Source organism: Grampus griseus (assembly GCF_964374135.1).
Source record: "Grampus griseus genome assembly, chromosome: 9".
NCBI lineage: Eukaryota > Metazoa > Chordata > Mammalia > Artiodactyla > Delphinidae > Grampus > Grampus griseus.
This window is the reverse complement of record NC_139003.1, coordinates 79,257,736-79,281,566: the sequence shown is the minus strand read 5'-3', so window position 1 is coordinate 79,281,566 and position 23,831 is coordinate 79,257,736. Positions and strand designations below refer to the sequence as shown.

At 36.3% G+C, this 23,831-nt stretch overlaps 1 protein-coding gene across 1 annotated transcript in view; it reads right to left on the bottom strand.

Moving 5' to 3' along the window:
- The window catches only part of SEMA3E (semaphorin 3E), a gene marked incomplete at its 5' end in the record, with an annotated part of 261,144 nt that overhangs the window by 89,180 nt on the left and 148,133 nt on the right, over positions 1-23,831 (bottom strand). The window contains 3 exons of the mRNA XM_082662394.1: positions 2,256-2,375; positions 4,854-4,913; positions 19,689-19,849. Coding sequence (XP_082518520.1) covers positions 2,256-2,375; positions 4,854-4,913; positions 19,689-19,849 — 341 coding nt within the window. The remainder of the gene's footprint in view (positions 1-2,255; positions 2,376-4,853; positions 4,914-19,688; positions 19,850-23,831) is intronic.

Here is a 23,831-nt window from a genome sequence, read left to right as displayed (position 1 = left end):
GGACCATTAATGGAGTGGGCTTAACAGCATATGGGAGATGTCAGAAGAAAGGGAAAATAAATCAAAGGTATTTATCCAACTTGAAAAACAGAGGAAAAAAAGATTGAATAAGAATGAACAGAATCACAGTGATCTGTGGGACACTGCCCAAAAGTCAGTCTGTCTGTCTGTCTATCTATCTTTTTATGAGTCCCTGAAGGAGAGGAGAGAGAGAATGAGGCAGAGATATTATTTGGAAAAAACAATGGCCAAAAATTTGGTGTAAAACATATACTCTGTATCCAAAAATCTTAGTATCCCAAGAAATATAAATATCAACCTCTCCAACACTGTCACCACACGCACATAGGCACAGTACAGAGAAACTACTGAAAACCAAAGACAAAGAGAAAATCTTGAAAGATAAAGCAGTTACAAACAGGATAATATCAGCATGAATGAAACCTAAATCTACATGAGAAAGAGATTAGACGACAATAAGGCATTTCTGAGACGCTTAAGGAAAAAAAAATGTTAACCCAGAATTCTATATCCAGGGAAAATATCCTTCAAAAATAAAGATGATATGAAGGCGTTTTCAGATAAATGAAAACTGAGAGGATCTGCCACCAATAAATCTGCAACACAAGTTGTATACATTCTGACTTTGTATTTATGTATACCTGTGTGTTTGTATACACGTATGTACATATGCATATGTATATACATATGTATACTTTGTATATTTGTATATATGTAAATATTCTGACTTTGCACTGGACTTACTTGCCTTCTAATGTTCTCCTATTATATTACCTGCATTGTTTCTTTAAAATAATTTAGTAAATATACTGTGATGTGTTTGTGTACGCTACTTAAGTTTAATCTACAACTAGGGGTGGTTAGTTAACATTTAAAATATGCTAATCAAAAATCCTGCCTATAAGGATGCTTAACAGCTGAAGTGCCTCAATCAGGGGCACTCTCCAAAGGCAGCTAGAGTGAGCACTTCAGATACTGCTAATTGTGTGTGCACATGTGTGTTAACTAGTATCAGGAATATCAGAAATAATTTTTCACTAGTGAAATGAATGTTGCTCTTCATATGTGGTAGCTGAAAATATTTTATAGTCACTGCTGCCCTTTCATAAATGGGGTCCAAGAATCAAGGGAGTAGCAGATGTAAGCTATTCTATACAGGACAGATAAACAACAAGGTCCTACTGTATAGCACGGGGAACTATATTCAATATCCTGTGATAAACCACAATGGAAAAGAATATTAAAAAAAAGAAGGTCCACATGTGTATAACTGAGTCACTTTGCTGCACAGCAGAGACTGACACAACATTGTAAATCAACTATACTTGAATAAAAAAAAAGAGAGAGAGAGAGAGAGAGAGTCTAGCTGCTTAACTATAGATCATCCAGAGCTCTGCTTTATCTGTGTCCCATCTTGTGCAGGATTCTGCCTTCTGATGACAAGGGAAGGTAACAGACCCTGACATCAGTATATTGTTCAGTATGCTTATTCACAGTGAAACTGATGTAAGGCGCTTGAAAATGTGCCTAAATAAACCAAAGCTGAGAGTTTACCCAGTTTGTTGAAACCGCTTATATGACTGAATGTCAAGCCTGCTTGTTAGTAAATATAATGTGGTGTATGTGGCAGAATTCAGTTGGGATTTGCTTTCAGGATACCATACCATCTAGTAGTGGGGTCTTAGGGGAGGACATGTATAGCTCTCATCAGGTAAAGTTTATCTTAAGTCAGTTTGCAATATCCCCCCAGCCCAACTCTACCTCTCCCACCTCACCTGGCCAAGAAAAGGAGTCATTACAGGATCAACAAGCCTTTGCATGTCTTTTAAAAAATACTGCAGGTAGTAATTTATTTTCGTATATGCTTGTATATATATGTTCATATATATACATATTCATTCTAGTTTGGCACTTACACCAATAAAATTTTATATAAGAAGACAACAGAGAACACAGTTTGATATTAAGAAATATTTTTAAGCAGACAAATTAAGTAAATGAAATTCTTCAGTGAATGAATACATAAAGAATTAATTGGTTCCCAGATTTTGTAGCTGGCAAGAATTTTAAAGCCTCAGGGAGATCGATTATCTGACTCAAGCAAGCTTAATCAGAAGATCACAAATGCTTTTCTCTTTTGTAGGAAGAAATGCCACAACCTTCCTTTTAAAACAAAGTTCTTTTAAGCATTACTTTTGATAATTCATTGAGAGCAATGAATGAAATCATCATACCTCTAAATGGTATCCAACTCTGATGAAGGCACAAAGGGGGTCAAAAGCTCCAGTACCGCAGGTCAGAAGGTGCGTCCTATTATAGTGATGCAAAACCCGAACATAATTTGCACACTCACTCTAAAGCAGGAAAAAAAAAAAAAAAGAAATTGATTACTGTAATGAATATGTTTAGTTCTTTTCTGATTATTGCTTTTCCGAGCCCTAGAAATCTCATGTATAACCCACGCTTGGTTAGAGAAGGCAAAGGGGGCAGATGAAAAGAAGACAAGGACCAGTGGAAGAAGAGACGGAGGTGACCAATACAGCGATGTATGAATTACATTTAATAATGCGAGTGTATCATTTTCATGTATTCTAGTACATGAGGAATTTAGAAAAAGCACTGTTCAGAAATCTATCCAGGTATATTTACATGGCAATATGTTTCACTAAATAATTAAATTCTTCCCAAACCTGTTATTTTTTAAAATTTCATATAAACAATGAATCAGCATAAAGTCAGAAAACAAATAACTAGAAAATGCTTCATTACCCTTAAGGGAACATATGCAGACCTTAGGGCACTACAGAGTTTTGATGTTTGGGCAAATAAGTCATATCTTCAAACTCATAAATTCATATAAAGTACTTTCATAGAGAATTTTCAAGTAAACAGATAGAAAGCTAACTGACAAAAATAACATTTTATACCTATTACTATAAGATTACAGTCCTGAGATCAGCAAACTTTTTCTATAAAGGACCAGAGACTAAATATAATTAGTTTGATGGGCCATCTGGTCTCTGCAGCAACTATTTACTTCTGCAGCTATAGCATAAGAGCAGCCGTTGACAACAGAAAAATGAATGTATATGGAAGTGTTCCAACAAAACTTCATTTATGGCAGGTCACATTTGGCCCCAGAGCTCTAGTTTGCCCATAATGGGATTCAACTGTAATTGTATCAAGGACAGAATCTTGATTTTACACATCTTTGTATTCTGTAGTTAATCAAACCCAGTACCTGATACACACTCCATGTGTAACAAACTTTTAATAGATCAGTCATTAGTTGAGTATGCTGAGTGAAAAAAAGTTTAAAATTACTTCAGACAAAACTTGACTAAATAAATTTTAGCAAATACCTTGTTGGCAAAGCAGGTACTGCTAGTTCATTTAAATTATGAGAGAAATACTAAATCCTTTTATTGCTAAATAGCACTTTGACATTAGTACATGCAATAATCAGTACATATTATGTTTTATAAGGTCAGATTCTGACTTTTAAATTCTCTCATACAACAGTATTAGGATGAAAAAGCCAGCAGACCTATCTCATCGTAAGTGATTCAGAATAGAGCATTCCCTTGGTAAGAACAAGTAACACACTACTGAACCGATTATCTGGGGCACACCGATAGACTTATTCCTTTAATTTCCCCTTCATGCAGCATCCTAGTCTGTATATGACCCGTATAGTTGGGAAAATCTAATATCCTATTTTCATATTGCTATAAGCACCTGCTTCTCCTCTCTTGAAACTGTCACAGCTTGAGTAAGCCGATTAGACCACATTTTGGCTCGGGTGGGCTTAGATTGACACAGCCTGTGAATGTGTTCAATTACTCAGCATCACGCTGTAGACTAAGCCAGCAAGAATGTCTTGACTCATCCCTTTGCCGTTAGAATCAGGAGTTGGTATAATGTGTGTTAGATTTCTACATGGTATTATTTTTTCTTACTGAAAAAAAGGATGAGTTAACTTTCAAAAGGAGCTGTGCATGCCTTCCTCCAAAGCTGTGAATTGTGTCGTCGGCCAGCTACTCCTAGCACGTGAAAAGTCCTTTCACCCGTGTACGCGTGTGTTAGCAACTATGGCAGGGCTGCTGCTGCTGGACCACCTCTTCCCTTTCACATGCTGCAGGGAAGTTATGGAGAGATGGAATACTGATTCTTTCAGCAGGAGACATCCTCAAAACATGTGGAATATATAAAGCATGTTTACTGCCTTTGCCATCTTCTTTCAAGTTTTTTGTTTTTTCTCCTTTAGTTTCTTCATTTGTTTCTAATTTACTAATCAGGATGAGATGAAATCTCACAAAGACGGTGCTTAGCTTTTCCTGAAATTAAGAAATTACCTGAAATTATTTTTGTCCCCAGTACATAGGAGATAAGCCTGACTAGAAGGAATTTATAAATCTGAGTTGACTAAAATATTATAAGACAAAATAAAACCAAGATCTAGATGGTACCTTGGTGCTCTACTCTACCTCTGCACTGAAATTAATTTTTAAGTAATTATATATATAGAAATTATATATATTATATATATAGAAAATGTACATGTACATGTATATGTATATACATGTACATGTATATATATGTGCATGCGTATACGTGTGTATATATACATGTATGTATGTGTGCACATATATTGATATATATGTATATATCAATATATATATCTATAGATATAGAGAGAGATAGATATTTATTCTTGAAATGAATTGCATATATGTGTTTTAAGAGCAAATAAAAGGTTAGAGATTCAGTCTTTTGTCACTGACCATGACTATAATTGATGATTTGTTTAATTTACAATGAATAATACTCACGGCATCTTTTCCTTTCATTATGCATTCTTCTGTTTTTACTGCTGTACTTGGCCAGTGTATCTGGAATAAAAGATAATGGACTGTTATGCAACTGCATATAAAAATAAACCACACGGAAAAACCATTTCATTTTTCTTCTGCAATTCAATACATTTTATTTTGTTCTATTTTTGTTGGTTCTACTTCCTTCTTTGAGAAGATCAAGCAAGACTTTATCTTCTTTATGGCATTATTTGCCAAATTAAGGCACTTATCTTTTAGCTTTTATTTTATGCTAAACTTTATTATTACTTATTATTTTTTTTAATCTTTCTGAAGGTTCATCTCAAGTCTCAGGCCTTTACAGGTCACCCATACTTCAACCAGCACTGCTCTGCACTTAACCTACTGTGACCTCTGCTGTCCAATCTCTCTCCCGAACTTGTCTGACCCCCAAAGGCCAGGAACCTCCTTAAGTTCCCTTTGCATTTCTACCACTTAGCACTGAACCTGGTGTGGTGGACTCTCAATAACATTTGTGAACAAAAGAATGAAAGGATTTATAATGAATGAATTTATAATTCATCCTTTGTTTATAATGTATCACTTCATAATACACCACAAACATCTTTGATTATTTTTAAAACATAATTTAACTCTACCAGTTTCCCACTGGATTTCGGGAAATTTTCGTTGTATTTCAAATTTGTTGGTTTCTTCATTGAAGAGAGAATATATCAAATACCTCTTTTTCATCTCAGATAGTGCCTAGCACTTTGCTGGGACCACAGGCAGAAATCATTAAGTACTTTTTTTTGGGAATGCAATAAATGGTTTTCTCTATCCTTTTCTTTTCTCAGACTGTTTCTGTTCCTCTTTTTGCTTAAATGATAGATTAATCACACCATGTGCCAGACAGCGTGGCAAGAACTTTTAGTTCTTCTTTCTTCTACTTTATAAACTCATGTGCAGAGGTTTGAGTTTGTTATACTATGCAACTGAGGGCTCATTATTATCATTGGTCTTAAAAGGTCCCTCTCTTATTTTAATTATCTATTTATTTCCTTCCCTTCCCCCCTCCATGTTCTCCCTGCATCCCTCCAGGAGGCAATCACTGTAAATTGTTCCTGGGAAGACTAACAGTTTTTCTGTTGTTTGCATATGTTCTTATAAAGTGTATGTTGCTTTTTGTGCATTTTTTAATTTATGTAAACGGTATATTTTAATTTATGTAAAGTCTTTCTCATCTTTTATATTAAGAACTGGGCTTTGAAGACCCCTATACAAAGCCCTATGTATACACACAGTCTGTTGTTTCTAACGGCTTTGTAATATTTGGGGTATGGATCCCCCATATTCCCTCTTCAACTCTCCCAATGAGGACACCCAAATTGTCTCCAAATCTCCACCACGGCAAACATCGGCACATCTTCTCCCAATAAAACCTAGAGGAATCAGTTTAATGTTTATGATCTCCATGAACAGCTCATTTCAGTTGCAGTGACTACACCACAAGTGATGGTGTATAAGCTACTTTGGGAAAAGGCTTCTTACCACAATAGTCTGTTCTGTTTTAATAAAGTACTTTATTGACAAGAACCACTCCCTCCCCCCCCCACCAAAAGCAGCAGCACATTTTTGTACACGTCCCTCTGGGATATGTATAAGAATACCACTGGTATGTATAACCAGGAGCAGAATTACTGGGTCTTAGCGAAGCATACATTTAATGTTTTACTGTAGTGTCAGGTTGCTCTCCAGGATGGTGACATGTTTATACTCTACCAGCAATCCTCACTGACACTTGGCATTATCAGCTTTCTAACTTTTGTACTGAGCACTTCAGATTCAACATTTAATTTAATCCTTACCAGAACTTTACCTATTATTTGGGAGCTTCTTTTAAAAAAAATGCATATTTCTCTGTCCAACTCTACAGTGCAGATCTATGGGTGGGAACCAAGGTATACAATTCCCTTAAGTAATTGTAGCAACTGATAAGTTCTCAAATGTTTCCTGTGCCTCAAGATCTAAGAGCCTCCAGGTTAATAGCTTATCCCCTCACCTGCTGGATCAATCACTCCCCCTCCCCTGACTGAAAAAGCTCAATCGGCTCCCTTTCTTGTGTCTCTTTCTGAATTCCAAGGGATCACCTTCTCATGCTAATGTATCATCTTCATGGGCTCTGCTGGTCAGCGATGATGAATTCTATTCTGAGCGATGCTGACTTTCACCAGAACCCCCTATAGTTTTTTGTTCATAGCCTCCAAAGGCCTGTGCTTTGGATCTACACGCCCTGGTGTACAATGTCTCTAGAAAAATCTAAAAGGCAAGCAACAGGCATGCCTTCCTATGTGGCACCATTCTTCTGGAGTTGAGTCTGAAGTCTTCCTTCATTGGGACAGGCACTCTCTGATTCTCTTCAGACTTTTCTTTTACCTGAGTGGCCCCTGTAGGCATTTTAGTTTTTGAAATCTGATATACATGTTTGAATCCCAAATATGGTCAAAATTTAAGATTTTTAAAAAAGCTGTGTCCCATACAATATCAGGTTAGGTATTTATATGCTAGATGGGGAAGAGGTTTGTCACTTAACTCACACATTACGTAGTCAATCCAGGCCCCGATACATGAAAAATATTGGGGATTTATAAAAGTGCTGACAATAGCATTTGATTATGATGATCCTTTTATGACTAAATTTATTATCATAGGAGTAAGCACTCTAGGGTTTGCACTATAGGTGTATGACATTACTTTGATGTTATTATTAGTGTAATGAGCCCCCTGAAGTTTCTTACTAACAATAGTCAGCATTCCTGTGTTCCTTTGCTTTCATAGTGCAGTATATAAACTTTTAAATAAAAACACAAGCGCTTTTTGTTATGTTGCAACACAGAAAAAAGACAAAAGGAAAAAAGTAGGGATATGAAAGAAAACCAACTAAAAAGTCCAAAGCGCACATAGAATACCCTAGAATCAATGTTCTTCATTATAGCAGTAGATCTATCAGTGGATCATATATGATTCAGGAAAGATATCACATAAATAAGACAATGTCAGGTTCGACCGCAGGCTTAACATCAGCCTGAGGGAGGTTACCAACACCACTTGACAATAGGATTCTGGAAGTGAAGTTGTAGAATTGATAAACTTCACTTATCCTTTATTTTGGAAAAAATTCAGGCACTGAGCAGTAGGTTTTCTCAGATGATTTCTAAAACTTATTCTAATTTGAGATTCAATTTGGTTTTGGAATTATAATTTTACTGTGGATGCATAAATTATTCAAAAGGATATGCTAGAATGTATATGTGTGTGTAAATACAAATTCAAAATACAAATTCATTTTAGGATCATCCATCATTGGAAAGATTTTCATGACTAATTTGCTTACTGACATGAATAAATCGGAGAATACCTCACCAGTAGAGCAGAATAATGCTTTTATATTCTTAACACCTTTAATTTATGAGATGCAGCACTTTTCTTCTTAGAATATTAGCATCTTTTTTTATTCATTTTTCATCATTATGTAAAACGGTGACTTCTTTAAATCATAGTTCTACAATTTCAAAGTATTAGATAACTAATTCCTTGGAAAAATATACCAAAGTTCAGCTTTTCAGTGTTGAAATAGTATCCAGACAATACAACAACCTCAACGTATTACCTCATTCTCCTCAATCATTGCTTCATAAGGATTATTTCCGGGACTATTTGAACATATTGTCTGGGGGGCAATTCTCTAGAGGATTCCTATACTTTATTGACAGCTTTTGTTCCACATTATCTTTTCAAAGAGCCTTGGAAGACAGAGATAGAATCTCTCTTCAGGGCAAATAGAAGATTTGTTTCCTGACCAGGATAATAAAGATAATGTCTCCCTCTGGGCAAAGGTTGGACAGCTTTGCTAGCAAATCCCTTGTAAGACTGGGAGTTTTCTGAGCTGGAGGTTGGTAAAGCGGGTATGACACAAATTCACTGTATGTACAGCGTCTACTTAGGCTGCTTTGCCCATCCCCTATGGGACTTGAGGAGGAAAAGACAAGATGGAAACACGAGGCTCATGCTACCTGCTGTCCTGTGAGTGACAGAGTCCTCTGTCTCTAGCCCAGGCGTTGTCTTCTGCCAGCATCAATGAAACTATGACAGGCTAACTTGTTGTCTTAAAAGCAAGGTAAAATTTCAGATCCTTCACAGTTCTTGACACAAACAAAATATCATATATTATGTGGTGGCGAAGACAATACATGGCTTTTCTAGGATTGCCAGAACATGTGTTGTTTCTAGCAGCAAACCTAATAGTGGCAGTTGCTCTAGGAATAATGAAATCATTATTTCAGGCACGTCTTAGAAGACGTTTCCTGATTAACTTTTTCAACAGATAGTATGTCTCCCTCCTTTGATCCTCTATATTGCTTTTCTTACGTTTTCTATCTATGACTATAATGATATGTGTACTCAACTTCAGCTCTCTTATTAGGGCTATAAGTTACAGAGGGCAAGGCAGTGACTTATTGCCCCAGCCCTAAAATGCCTACCTGGCATAAGGCCTTAAATGCAATCCCTGCTCATTCATTGTCTATTGGCAGACTTGTATCAGTCAACATTTCTTTATCACATTCTTCAAAAAGTCAATTCAATAAAGGATCCTACAATAAAGTGTGAGATATAGATTCACTGACATGAAAATGCTGCAAGCAGTATCAAATAAATGAGACAAGTAACTTTCCAGTCTAATCAGGGAGGAAATCCTGCAGGATTTAGCAAGTTTGAGAGACTGGCAGGATTCCTGAGGGTAGAGAAAAGGGTGTTAACCAGATCACTCTGGGTCCATGGAAGGGAGAGAGGTAGAAGATTAAATTATGAACACTCCCCACTAAAGTGCAACACAGGGGAACTCTCCAAATGAACAATGTCATTATATATTTACTCAAGTTTTGCTTTTGTTGTTGTTTATACATTAGTTTGCTTTGGTTTCTTTCTTCTTTTTTTTTTTTTTTTAACAAAATTTAAAAGGCTCAGGACTGCATTCAAAGGTCCACTCAGGTGAGAAAAGATCAGAGAATGATCTCACTGGAAATCAAAAGTTATTTTAAAGCCATCACGTACAAATGTTCTGCCAAGACAGTAAGGGAAATGATTTTCCTCATTTGTTTTGGCACTAAGGATGCCTTTTGGTTCTGCTCCAGAGTATAGCATCAACAAAAACCCATAAAATTAAGCTATTTGTTCTGCATAAAACATTTTTAAAGGCAGTTAAGCAACAGGGTTGTAATGACACTTCCAAATTCTCTGCACTGAGAAAGGTACAAAAAGCAGAAGGTTAAATACACATCATTTCATCACAACACTCCTACAATATAATTTAATTGTTCCAATGCACTTTAACAGGCCATTTACTATTCTTGCATATCTCAAAGGAGAAAAATAAAATAAAAATTAAATTACAAAGTAATTCTTACCCGGACTCCCTACTGAGTCTCCTAATTACACCAGGATTAAGGATTTAACAATGCTATTGTTACAAGATGTTAGGACACTCAGAGATTTTGGAGAGCAAAAACAAATGAACAAAGAAGCAATAATTTAACTGTCTAAAAAACATTATTTCTTTTTTTATTGAAAAAAATTAAATAAAATGATCCAGGTAATATAAGTCTCTCTTCTTTGGAATACATTTAAGTGATTAAGACACTATTATAACTTCATCTAATATTCTCTTCCTAATTCTATTATTCTAATGAAAAACGTTTGTTTATATTTTAGTCTTTCTTTATCTATTTTATATCTATATATAGTACCAGTGTCCATCAATGTGTATTTTAATGAAAGGTCCTATAAATGTCATTAAAATCAAGAAAATAGATTGAGTATAACACATTAAAAGAGGCCTAATGGTTTATAAATGGTAGTTTTAACCTGACACGTTATCCTTACTGCTTATGCTTTTATACTTAATTACAATGGCTGTCATTATTCAAGTAGTTTGTATACCAGAATTATAATCTTTTGGACTATAGACAAGATTTGTTCTTGAAATGTTTATAATCCAAAGCTTTTGAATTAGAACACTATTATTATGACACAAACATTTCCGGCCTTGTGTGTGCCCTTTTTAATGGATGAAATTTACTAAATTGCCATCATTAATGTGAAATACCATTTGCCATTTTATATGCAAATTAGATTTTAATGCCTTTCTCTCACTTAAAAAAATTAAATTCTAAAATTCAAGCATTATTTTTCACCTTGGATTCAGTAAAGCTGAGTAAACGAGAAAAGTATAAATATTTTTACAAACAGAAGTGACTGAGTTATATTTAGAGATATCCAAATTAAGTAGTGTAACTTTAGCTTAAAATAATGGTGGTGAGAGTAATTTTAGAAAAATAAAGCTGAAATTTAGAAACTTGGAGAAAGCCAGGGGTGAAAATTTGTTAAAGTGAATATTTATTACTAAATATGGAATGTTTTATGACTTCCTATAAAATACAGCTTAAATAAACAAACATTTCCACTTTTGATTTCTTCATGAAATGAAACAAGAAAAGATTTTATACCTCAAACTACTGTTGCTACCTCCCTGAGAATAATTTTGATTTGTTTTTCAGGAATCTCAGTACTTCTCAAATGTGCACAGATTGCAAGGGGCTATGTCGACAGGAGATAGACAATCTAGTCCCTCACCTGTGGTTGAAATACCGGAGCCTCGTGGGGAACTCAACTTTGCCGTTAAGTTAACAAGGGGAGACAGTTCCTTCTCGCACTTGTCAGTGGTTTTCCTCCACTACTGTCACCAACCACTAACTGTTCCACTAGTCTCTTAACCATTACGAAGGTAAACGTTAGTCATGCAAAGGGAATAAGAAGCAAGAGGAAAGAAACACCTCATGACAAAAGGCAGAACTAACAGTACACTGAAGACCACCTTGGGAGACGCGGAGTTCACACCAGAGCAGCAGCCTGGTTCTCAACACTGTGACGTGGTGGAAAGACCTTAGGCTTCTAAGACAAGCGAACCTGGTTTTAAGTTCTAACTGCTACTTACTGGCCTCATGGCCCTATTCTCCTCTTCCTTCCATTCACCCAACATGCTGCTGCTAAAGCAATCATGCTGAACTACCATTCTGATTGTGTTTTACACGTATTCAGACTCTCCCACTGGCTCCTGCATTGCCTAGAAGATTCAGTTTCAACAGCACAGCAGTCGGTATTCTTCAGGATCTGGTCTAAACCCCATTTCCATCCTTAACTCTCATTCTACCCTGTTGATACCCTCAGGCCCCAACTCACCTATCTACTTCAGCCAAGTCATTACTTCAAAGTGCTCTAAAATGTCTGACCTTCTTCCCTGTACTCTCTCTGTTCCCACTACCTATCTGTGTGAATCAAAATTCCAACTACGATTCAAAGTCCAATTTTAAATTATATCTCCTCCAGGAAACCTCAACTCCCAGCTTCTGTATACTTTCTTAGCATTTTACTTGGGCCTTTGTTATAGTTCTATTCAAACTGTGCTACCTGTGACAGATGTGTATGTATGTATCTTCTCCATTGCATTAGAAATATTTTAGGGTAGGGACTGTTTTATTCATCTCTGCATACTTCATATCTCCATGACTGTTTCTAGAGCTTAGTTGAATCATCTCTAAAAATATGCAGTACTCTCCTACCTCAGTTAGAAATGGCAGCACATAGGAATCATGTGCTGATTCTATGTCTTGTTTAGATAATAACCATGATAGCAAATATTTGGATAATACTATGTTTCAGGCACTGGCCTAGGCAACTAATAAGTCAATAAACTGTCTTATAAAAGCTGTGAGATAAATACTATGATTATCTCTCTTTTACAGAGGAGAAAACTGAGAAATAGAGCTATGGAATAAGCTGACCAAGATCACTCATCGCCTAAGTGCTGGACCAGATACGGGAGTTCAGGCAATCTGGCTATAAAACGTGTTCTTTGCTATTGCATTCTGCTACTTTTCAAAAGGTCTTATAATATCTGCAAATGGAAATAAGTTAAAATAAAACAAAAAAATAATCTGTTGGCTCTTTCTGTCAAATATCAAAAAAAAAATGTAGCTGATCCATGTAGTTGATCCATTATATCTCATTATATCTCATTCTAGAAATGAAATGTTGATCAGAAAGAATGAAGACAAACTTTCAACCAATAAAGAAACACAAATAAAGGTACCATGGCTGATGCTTCTTTATGGTAATACAAATAAACCTGATAAATATGAATTAGGAAATAAATTTTTCTCATGGAATATGGAAAACAGCACAAAAATGTTTTCAATAATTGTTAGGTGCTATATGAAAAAACTTTACTTTGTGTAATATCTACAGGGATTTTTAACTCATTACTAGTTTTGGTTTACTAATTAATATTATTATTTACCATTTTGAAATATTATCATATATTATTGAAATATTTTAGAGTCACAGGAAAAGTTTTTTTAAATCCTCTTTTTAAGAATTGCTTGAATTACTCAATAATTGTGTAAATTTTACTCTTAAATGCTCCTTAAATGCTAGCAATATACCAGGATGTTTTGTATTTATTCCTTTGCTTCCCTTTCTTGATCATATTTTTAACATACATAGTTTCTTCTGAATTACATGTTTAACGCTAAAAAAACGTAACTCATTAATTTTGCATGCATATATTTAAATCCCCTTAGATTTAACTCAAATTACATTTCACCAGACTGAAGTTCAAATAACTATGCATCATGTAAAAATAACATTTAGGGCTTCTCTGGTGGCGCAGTGGTTGAGAGTCCGCCTGCCGACGCAGGGAACACAGGTTCGTGCCCCGGTCCGGGAAGATCCCACATGCCGCGGAGCGGCTGGGCCCGTGAGCCATGGCCGCTGAGCTTGCGTGTCGGGAGCCTGTGCTCCGCAATGGGAGAGGCCACAGCAGTGAGAAGCCCGTGTACCGCAAAAAACAAAAACAAAAAACATTTAATATTGCTGAGTGTACAGCTGCTAACTAGAGAATTTAATAATAACATAATAAACTTTCATTATCTCTTTTGGCCACATCTTGATATTGCACTAAGTATAAATAAATTGGGGGTGGAGAATAAGAGAAGAAACAGGTACATTCCTTTTCAGATGATCTAGATTGGAAGTTCTTCCTCAATACAGAATGATAATTTTAAAATTAAGTAGTGACTGAAAGGAAATTTAATGAAGAAGATTTTTTACTTTCCCAGTGGTCCAGCAGTTAAGACTCCGTGCTTCCCATGCAGGGGGTATGGGTATGATCCCTGATTGGGGAAGTTCTGCATGCCATGCAGTGCGGCCAAAAAAAAAAAGCCAAAAAGCCAATTTAAACATGGATAGCTTTTTTTTTTTTTTTTTGCGGTACGCGGGCCTCTCACTGTCGTGGCCTCTCTCGTTGCGGAGCACAGCCTCCGGACGCGCAGGCTCAGCGGCCATGGCTCATGGGCCCAGACACTCCGCGGCATGTAGGATCTTCCCAGACCAGGGCATGAACCCGTGTCCCCTGCATCCGCAGGCAGACTCTCAACCACTGCGCCACCAGGGAAGCCCCACATATTACATTTTAAAAGATATTAAAAACTAAGAAATAAATGGAAAGTGAGAAAGTGGGGAAAATGGGCTTTGGCTACTCTTCCAAGGTGACTGATCCCAGGGGAAGAAGCAGGGATGTGGTAGCACCAAGTAGATATATGTTTATGGTGGGACTTTTTAAATGAGAGGTCTGTATCCTGCTTATAAAATGATGGGCTAGACACAGTGGTCTGACCTGAGGTAATTCTGCCTCCCGGGGGGTATCTGACAGTGTCTGGAGACTTTTTGATTATCATGACGCAGGGGCAGCATTCTACTGGAGTGTATTGGATAGAAGCCAGGGATACAGCTAAACATCCTACAATGGCACAGGACACTCTCTGCTCCAACCTAGACTTATTCCAAATGTTAACAGTATTGAGGTTAAGAAACCCAAAGATAAAGCAGGAGAGATTAAAGATATAATAACAGGTAAATCATTGAAGGAGTAAGGTCCAGGAAAGACAGGAGGAGAACTTGGCCAAGAAGCAGAAACATCACATCTGCAGAGCCTGGACAGCACTGAGGCACCAACTCTCATTCTTTTTTTTCCCCCCCCCCGCTACGGGGGCCTCCCACTGCTGCGGCCTCCCCCGCTGTGGAGCACAGGCTCCGGACGCGCAGGCTCAGCGGCCATGGCTCACGGGCCTAGCCGCTCTGCGCCACGCGGGATCTTCCCGGACGGGGGCACGAACCCGTGTCCCCTGCATCAGCAGACCGACTCTCAACCACTGCGCCACCAGGGGAGCCCTCTCATTCTTAAGTCTACTTTTTTTAAACAGACTGTCTATGAAGTAGACCTTGTCTAACTCTGCTGTTACTGAAAATAAATGCAGAAAGTCTATGTGGAGTTTTATTGCTAATCATTCTGTGGAAATAGGCAAGAAAAGTACAAAATAACAAATGCAGGTGGGGTGAAGTCACCTCAGAGTTAATGTAGCTTACCTCTCAGAATTCCTCACGAGTACCCAGCCCTTCTGTGGCCCTGGGAGGGGCGTTAGCAATTTTGAAATTTAAGTTTGAATTATATTTCCTGAAGTGGCCCAGCAAACTGTATATACTTCAGGCCCCACAAAACAAGGATTTACCCTTGAATGCAGCAAAGTTATTCAATTTAATAATTTGTGTAGCTACTTTCCTTGACATCCTTGCTGGATGGAACCCTGAAGCTTCAACAGCCAGCTACTGTTCTATTTAGCTCCCTAAGATGCAGTTCATAAATACTCATCACTCTCCAGCTTTCTTATCCTTATATAGTCTTCACAGGTCATTTCCTCCATTAAAGCAGTCTTTCTAGCATTAAAGGCCTCAGGGTACAATTAGGCCAAAACAATCAAGGATAAGTAGGTTATTCAATTTCCCCTACTCTAAAGCAGAATCACATTAAAGTGGGAAGCTGCTAACTCCTGGCCTTAGTTCCACATAGGAAATGAGGGCTCAGGAAAACTGTTATGAGATTTTGTGTACATAAAAGTCATCTAGAAAGCGTGTCATAAATGTGGATTTCAGGGACCCACTCGATGAGAGTTACAGGATCCAGACAGGACAGCAATTTAAGAACTACTTCCTTAATGCAAAGATTCTTAATCTTCTGGGTGTCGGATCCCTTGAAGGATCTTTCCATATTCACATACTTATAATGTTAATATGGAGATTTTATTAGTTTGCTATGGCAGCTATAACAAGATGTTACAGACTGGGTGGCTTAAATAACAGAAATTTCTTTTCTCATAGTTCTGGAGGCTAGAAGTCCAAGTTCAAGGTGTTGGCACCTCTGGTTTCTTCTGAGGCCTCCCCTTGGCCTGCAGATGGCTGCCTTCTCACTGTGTCCTCACATGGCCTTCCCTCTATGAGCACATATCCCTGATGTCTCTTTAATGTATCCAAATTTCCTCTTTTATAAGAACACCAGTCAGACTGGATTAGGCCCACCCTAATTGCCTCATTTTAACTTAATCACATCTTTAAAGTCACATTCTCAGGACTGGGAGTTAGGGCTTCAACATATGAATTAGGGGTTGGGGGGGAGGAAATCATCCCATAACAGAGATTATTCCATGGCCCCCATTCTAACCACCCCTGGCTTAGCTATTCCTTCAAAGAACTGGAGTGTGCAGATGATCTACCCGAGAGAAAAAGAAGGGGGCCACGTGGTGAACACCACAGTTAGGAGGAAAATGACCATCCAAAAAAGGGAGAGGAAAATCCATTGAATTTGTCTGGAAGAAGGAGGTCCTTGATGGTCTTAAAGATTTATGTGTGTATACCTGGAAAAGACGAAAACTCCAATTCAAAAAGATATATGCCCCCCAATGTTCACATCAGCACTATTTACAATAGCCAAGACATGGAAACAACCTAAATGTCTATCAACAGATGAATGGATAAAGAAGATGTAGTATATATATACAATGGAATATTACTCATGAAATAATGTCATTTGTAGCAACATGGATGGACCTAGAGATTATTATACTAAGTGAAGTCAGACGGAGAAAGACAAATAGCATATGATATCGCTTATATGTGGAAACTAAAATATGACACAAATAAACTTATTTACAAAACAGAAATAGACTCACAGACATAGAAAACAAACTTATGGTTACCAGAGGGGACAGGCAGTGGGGGGAGAGATAAATTAGGAGTTTGGGATTAGCAGATATAAACTACTATATATTAAGTTGACAAACAACAAAGTCCTACTGTATAGCAGAGGGAACTATATTCAGTATCTTGTAATAACCTATAATGGAAAAGAATCTGAAAAAGAATATATGTATACACATATATACATAACTGAATCACTTTGCTGTACATCTGAAACATTGGAAATCAACAATACTTCAATTAAAAAATCCCCAAAAATGATGTGTGTGTATAATACAAATATTGCATATTTATGTTTTATATATATAAATAAATATACAATTTTATAATATATATTTTAGATAGACATTGAGAGAGAGAGAGAGCAATCATCTCTTTTGAGAACTGCAGAGAAAATAAAATTAAGGGTGATAGAAAAAAAAAGGAAAGAGTTTAACACATTATGTGTCTCCACTTCATCCTGCAACTAAAATAGTAGCCAAAGGACATAATGCAAAAAGGACAAATAGAACTTGATGGAGATGCCAAAGAAATATGAGCAACATGTTGGAAGTTCTACAACATATGGACAGGTGTTGACTGGCTTTCCCCATGAGAAAAGCTGAAATCTAAATGCCTGCAAGGTGAAGGGAGCCAATAAACAAGCTGATTCATGAAAAAGAACTTGAAAAATTCTCAGGAATTAGAAGTCTAGGGCTCTTCTGAAAATGGGAAAAGGGGTGGGTGTGGGTGAAATCAGGAGAAATCGTTCAATGTCTGTATAATAAACAGCAGGCCAGACAATTGAGAACAAAACTCTGCCTTACAGAAGTCCCAGAAAGAGAGTCAGGAGGAAAATGGAAAAGAAGGGAAAACATCAAAGAAATAATAACATTTTCCAGAGCTGAAGGCCAAGGCCTTCCCCTGCAGAAGGCCCACAGTGCCTCAACTTTGAGGCCCACAGGCCTCAAAGGTCTCAACACAGTGAATGAAAACCAGATCAAACCTTAAAGAAAATTTGAGAAAATGTTAAAACATAGAAGGGCATGAGGACAGGATTAGGGGAACAGGGTGGCAGGAAACAGCTTATAAATAAAATTTTGAAATTAGAATGGTATCGCACTTCTCTGCAGCTATACTCGAAGTCTGAAAACAATGGAACACTATCCTCAAAATTCTAGAGCAAATGATTTTCATTCTAGAATTTTACATGCATCTATCAATTCTGTGTGGAGTCTGAAAAATATTATTTTTAAACATTAAAAATACCTCAAAAGTTTACTTTGGATCTTTCTTCAGCAAGCTAATTGAAGGTGTGTTTCAGTAAAATGTCAGACTAAACTACGAAAGAATATCACACAAGTGGGAGGTTGAGGGGATGATCCAGCATTCAACTCTGGGCTGACAAGAGAATCAGGAAGGACGCATCTCATTTAAAAACCAAAAACTGATTTGGAAAGCCATACGGTTTACAATATTAAAAGGAGTATAAGAACTCTGGTAGAAAGTTTGGTGAAAAATGAGTAAAAGTAATCTAAGCAAATGAAACAAAGAGGAAATATCTCATCTGGGGTGGCGGGAAGAAGTGTGATCCATTTTCCCAATTATAATAATGTAAATAGTTATTACTTAGCTGAAAGTTGTGGTACAGCTCTATTGGGAAGATGACCAGGCAGATGAGTAGGGGTTGCTGGTGAAAGAGTGCAGATATTTTAGCTACGGTACTGAAAGAAAAGAAAGCTAAAATCCTCATCTTCCTTTACAGAAAGTCAACAGATATTATCTAAAATTAACAATACCAAGGAAGAGCAGTACACAAATGCTATTTAGACATATGGAGGTAAGAACCAGAAGAAATGAGAGTTTTACATGATTTCCTCTAGAGATGAGGAACTGTCAGGGATGAAGGTATGCTGCTTTTTATGATACATTTTTTTAAAAATGCCTTTAAAAAATATGGACATCATACATTTCGACAAACATAAAAATAAATAAGTAAATTATAAAGAAAATGTATTATGTAATACATTTATGCCAAAGATATCCTATGGTCTATAAATATTTCTGCATGTTTTATATAAGGTTGATATATCAATATTTCTGGAAACATATTACCTCAATTCAACTCTATAAGCATAGATTATAAGAACCATTTTTCTTCTTACAGTTAATCTTTCTCAGAAAAGTTGGGTGCTCGCCTATTTTAATACTTTAATCCTTCAGGTTTAAAAAGGATCCACCTGAATTAGTGATCTTACCAACAGAAATACATGAGTTAGCTATACTGAGTTCACACATCCGTATTTCTTCAGGATGGGATTTCTGGAGTAATAAGGCCTAAAGGTACTTTAAATCAGCATATTCCAAACCCAGGTGTCAGGACAGTGGGTGTGGTGACAAGGGCCATCAGGCAAGAGAAACGTCGAGTGCACCAATCAGAAGTCTTCTGGGGACACAGAGATCTGTACTGTGCTAGAAAAGTTCATTCTCCATCATTTGTAACTTTTTCTCAAAATGATTTTAATGAATATTTTATTTCAATAATATTATCACTCAGAATGTGAAATGGCCAAGACAGTGAAAAATCTAGTCCAAGTAAAACCCACGCAAGAAGCTATCTCCCTTACTCCTTTTCTTTCTCTCCTGAAATATAGTTTGCTGTTTCCATACCTCTCTATAGTCACTGCCGATGTGTTCTAAGCTGAGGGAATACACAAGATCCTTGCCTCCCACGAAGAGTCTCTCTTGATATTCATCCAGCAGCATTGTCTGGAGATCAAGAAATCCAAAAGGGCTATGGAAGACTGACGTTCTGTTTAGATCCAAGAGCTCTGAAAAACAAAACAAAATGTACACTAAACACAAGAGAAAATATAAATACCTTTATAACACTCTTCTCATGGCTCTATTTTCATACCTATTAATACTGTGCAATTAATATTCTTTTTATCATAAATACAAAGTCTTTAAAATTTATTACTCAAAAAGATTAAAAATATATAGTGCATCAATAATACTTAATTGTGTATTTGAAAATTGCTAAGATAGTACATCTTAAAAGTTCGAATCAACAGAAAAATATTCTAACTATGTCAGGTGATGGATATTAACTAAACTTACTGTGGTAAGCATTTCTTGATATGTACATATATCAAATCAATATGTTGTAACCTTACACTAATACAACATTATACATCAACAATAATTCAATAACACTGGAAAAAAATTTTAAATATTTGTTCAGTGTGTAAAAAAAGTACAATGGAAATAAGTTGTGATATGCACAAATTAACATCTTTTATAAGTTTATTAATTGAAAAGCTTTGATTCAACTTAATAGGTAAGGTAAATATCCTACGTTTTTAAATACAGAAAGAATTATTTTTCACAAACTTTAATGTAAAGTGCTACACGGAAAAGTCATTCCATTATGACTTTTATATTTACTTTTCTATGTATAACAAAAATCCCAATTCTACAATAAATATTCCCAAAGCAAGTCCAGTTAATTCCAGATGAACAACAACTCAGAAAAAATGTTTCCACTTGAAACTGGTTTTGAAAGTCATGTCCAAAATCAAATTGTCCAAGAATGGAAACTATCAGTGTTGTTAATGTGGTAGTATTCAGTACAGTGGGAATGACTTTTAAAACTGATGGGGATCTACTTTCTACCACTGTGATTTGGGCTGGTGTTTATGCATTCACCCCTACTTTAGAAATTACAAATTATTTGTTTTAGTTAACAGACATTTAATTTTAGAAAGCCAGAATCTGGCAAACCTCTCATATGTGTGTATTTGTTTGTTTGTTGAAGCTATTTAATTGCATATGGCAGTTCACTACTTAAGGTTGGTAAATGATAATGTGAGAGCCTTTGAGGATGAGAGAGAATTAATACGAAACCCTGCATGTTGAAGATTTCTTAAAGAGGCTCCTTGGAAATATTGACAAGTTAGAAGATAACTTCATTTCCCAAAGGTCAGCTCCTAATGCATCTGACAAAGAAGGTGAAATACTGGTAACCAGAAGACTCAAACCCAGACAGCAGTATGAAATATGAAAATCGATAGCACTTTGTCCACTCTTACACTGCCTATTTCTGAGAAAAGAGAAATGAAGTATCTTTTCCCCTCTTTATGAATGTATTAACTTCTATTTGTCTACTCTGAAACTGTTGATGTCCAAAGTTTTGTGGAATGGGGCTAACTTTAAACCTTTAGTTAAAACAACCAATTTTGCGAACATCAAATTATCATTTATAAAGGTAAAACTTGTGATACTGAATCATTTGACCATTCACCTAAACAAAGAACTTAAAGTTTTGAGGGACAGATGGAAATAATAATAAGGTGCTTTATTTAGGGAAGATGAAAATAGGAATTTGAGAGATTAGGCGTTCTTGAATCCTGGAAGACAAATTTTTCCCACTCAGTAATTTTGTCAAGGTAGAATCACACTGTTTTCCTTCCTAAATAGGCATTCACAAACAGAGATGTGTATTTTAGGGATTCAATACTATAACAAAAATATAAATCAGAGCTCTCCACTGCCATTGCACTTTGTCTTCACATGTATTCACTTATGGTTTTACAACAGGGCTGCTAAGTGGAGTATTTTCCAGAAAAGGCTCCCCAGTTATTCTAGTATGTTGCTATAATTCCTCAAGCTTTATGCATGGTGAAATCATTATCTGAAAAGATTCAACTGTTCAAAGAATGGTTATACACTAGCTAGAATTAGCAGGTCTCTAAACTACAGACTTACCAAACACAGTACTGTACAAAGCTTAGAAGAATAAGTTGGCTGGAAAATGAGAGAAAGCCAGGAAAGGAATGAAACATGAGGGCGCTACCCTAAAGTGCTGCCACAGTGGAGTAGTCAGTGCCAATTTTTAAAAGTATGAATTGGAAAGAGAGGCAGCTCAACCAGTAAAGGAGGCACTCCATAAATGAATTCCATCTAGGGATGGAATGACCTTGCTTTTTCCCAATGAGTCATTAGGACTTCACTACCTCTGTATATAAATAGAGATACAGACATCAAAACTTCTACTTGTTTTTATGACTTGTCAACTCCTGCAATGCATACTATGCTTACTATAATTTTAAGAGTGTAAAGGTCATCGCTCCTGTTTCTTTGTCAGTAATAGAGACTAACTACTGGCCCATCAGTCTTATTTTCTTCTAATCAAATTTTATTCTGACCCATCTTCCCATCGCTATGACGAAGTCGATCCCACGAGATCACAAAGATGAACTCATGTTCCTGTGGAGATGTAGACTGGAAAATGCAAAGGGAAAAATTTCAACAAATGCAAATTTTTAAACTGTTCATTTCTTACAGCCTTTACATGTATCAATTTTTTTTCCACCAAAGTAAACAACCACAGTGTAACCGTCTGAATTACCACTGTCCTTTATTTTACTTATGAAGAAACTCAGGTGCCCAGAGAATAAATGACCAGCCTACAGCTATATACTATTACAATGAAAAATCACTCAAATTACAAAAAAAAAACAAAAATGAGAATTAAAGTACAACAGATGTATATGCCATAATGAAAGTCCTGTAGGCTGAGAATCTGAAGAGCCAGGTTCTGGTCTTGGCTTCGCCATTAATTACCTGAGTAACTATGAACAACCACTTAACCTCTTTAGATTGGTTTCCTCACATGTTAATCACCCTTGTACACTCAAAATGATTAATTCTTTGACTAAGTTGCATTTTTGAAATGGAGGTGATAAAACATTGCTGAAAAAACATAAACCCAACCACAGATATTTTACGGCCTTTCAAAGTACAGTGCTGCATCTATATTTTTTGGAATCTTAACAAATGGAGGGAGTGATCAACGAACAAGTCTACATATCCCACGACCCTTATTTAAGCTTGCCTGAAAGGAAGTAGTTAAAATATTCATTTATTACTTTTCATATATTTAAATGATTACAGGGTCAGGGAATACTTTTAGGTTATCAGGAATTTTGGAGCTAATTTATTTTGATTCATTCATACCACCTCAGAGGAAGTTGCTGCCGAGGTATGTTTGGATACATAAAATTGAATATCATGTACATGTCTTAGGTAGTAAGTTAAGAAATTTCATTTCACTTACGAAGACACTTCCTGGGATAATTCCTAACTTATTTTTTTTTAAATATAAGATCCAATAAACAGACTGCAGTTTTCTTTAAACATGTTCCCAATATGAGAGCTGTGCGTTGAATGTTTCTGCAACTCTCCACTTTGACCATCACCACCCAACAGAATAATGCCAACGACTGATTCCTAAGAAGTTCAGGCTCTTCCGTGGAAATTTCAGAATCAAGGTACTAACCACTGTCTGTGACTCTCCCACATCCTCGACTTTAAGTCAGGAAAGGTTAAAAGTACCCATTATGCGTAAATATTTGTGTTTTAGACATATATCTGGAATAATGGACACAGAGGAACATTTTTTAAAGGTTGTGCGTATTTATGCTTTAATACTAACTCTAATTTTCTACTTTTATTTATTTGATTATTTAACTTGCATCTTTCCAAAAAGGATCTGAGATGACTCATACAAATATATTCAGTTGAACAAACAAATATACTGCTAGGGGTGCTAAAATGAAGGGAAATAAAAAACGAAGAAAATAAGATGGGAATGCTGGAATAAATGCTATTAAGTGAAAGTTATTCTCTAATATCCTATACACTGTTAAAGTGAGTATCAAAATTGACCCCAGGCTTCTTAAAATTCAAATTAAAAGTCACTATAATACAGGAGAAAAACTATATCAATTGCTTAAGAGTACTGCCTGATGT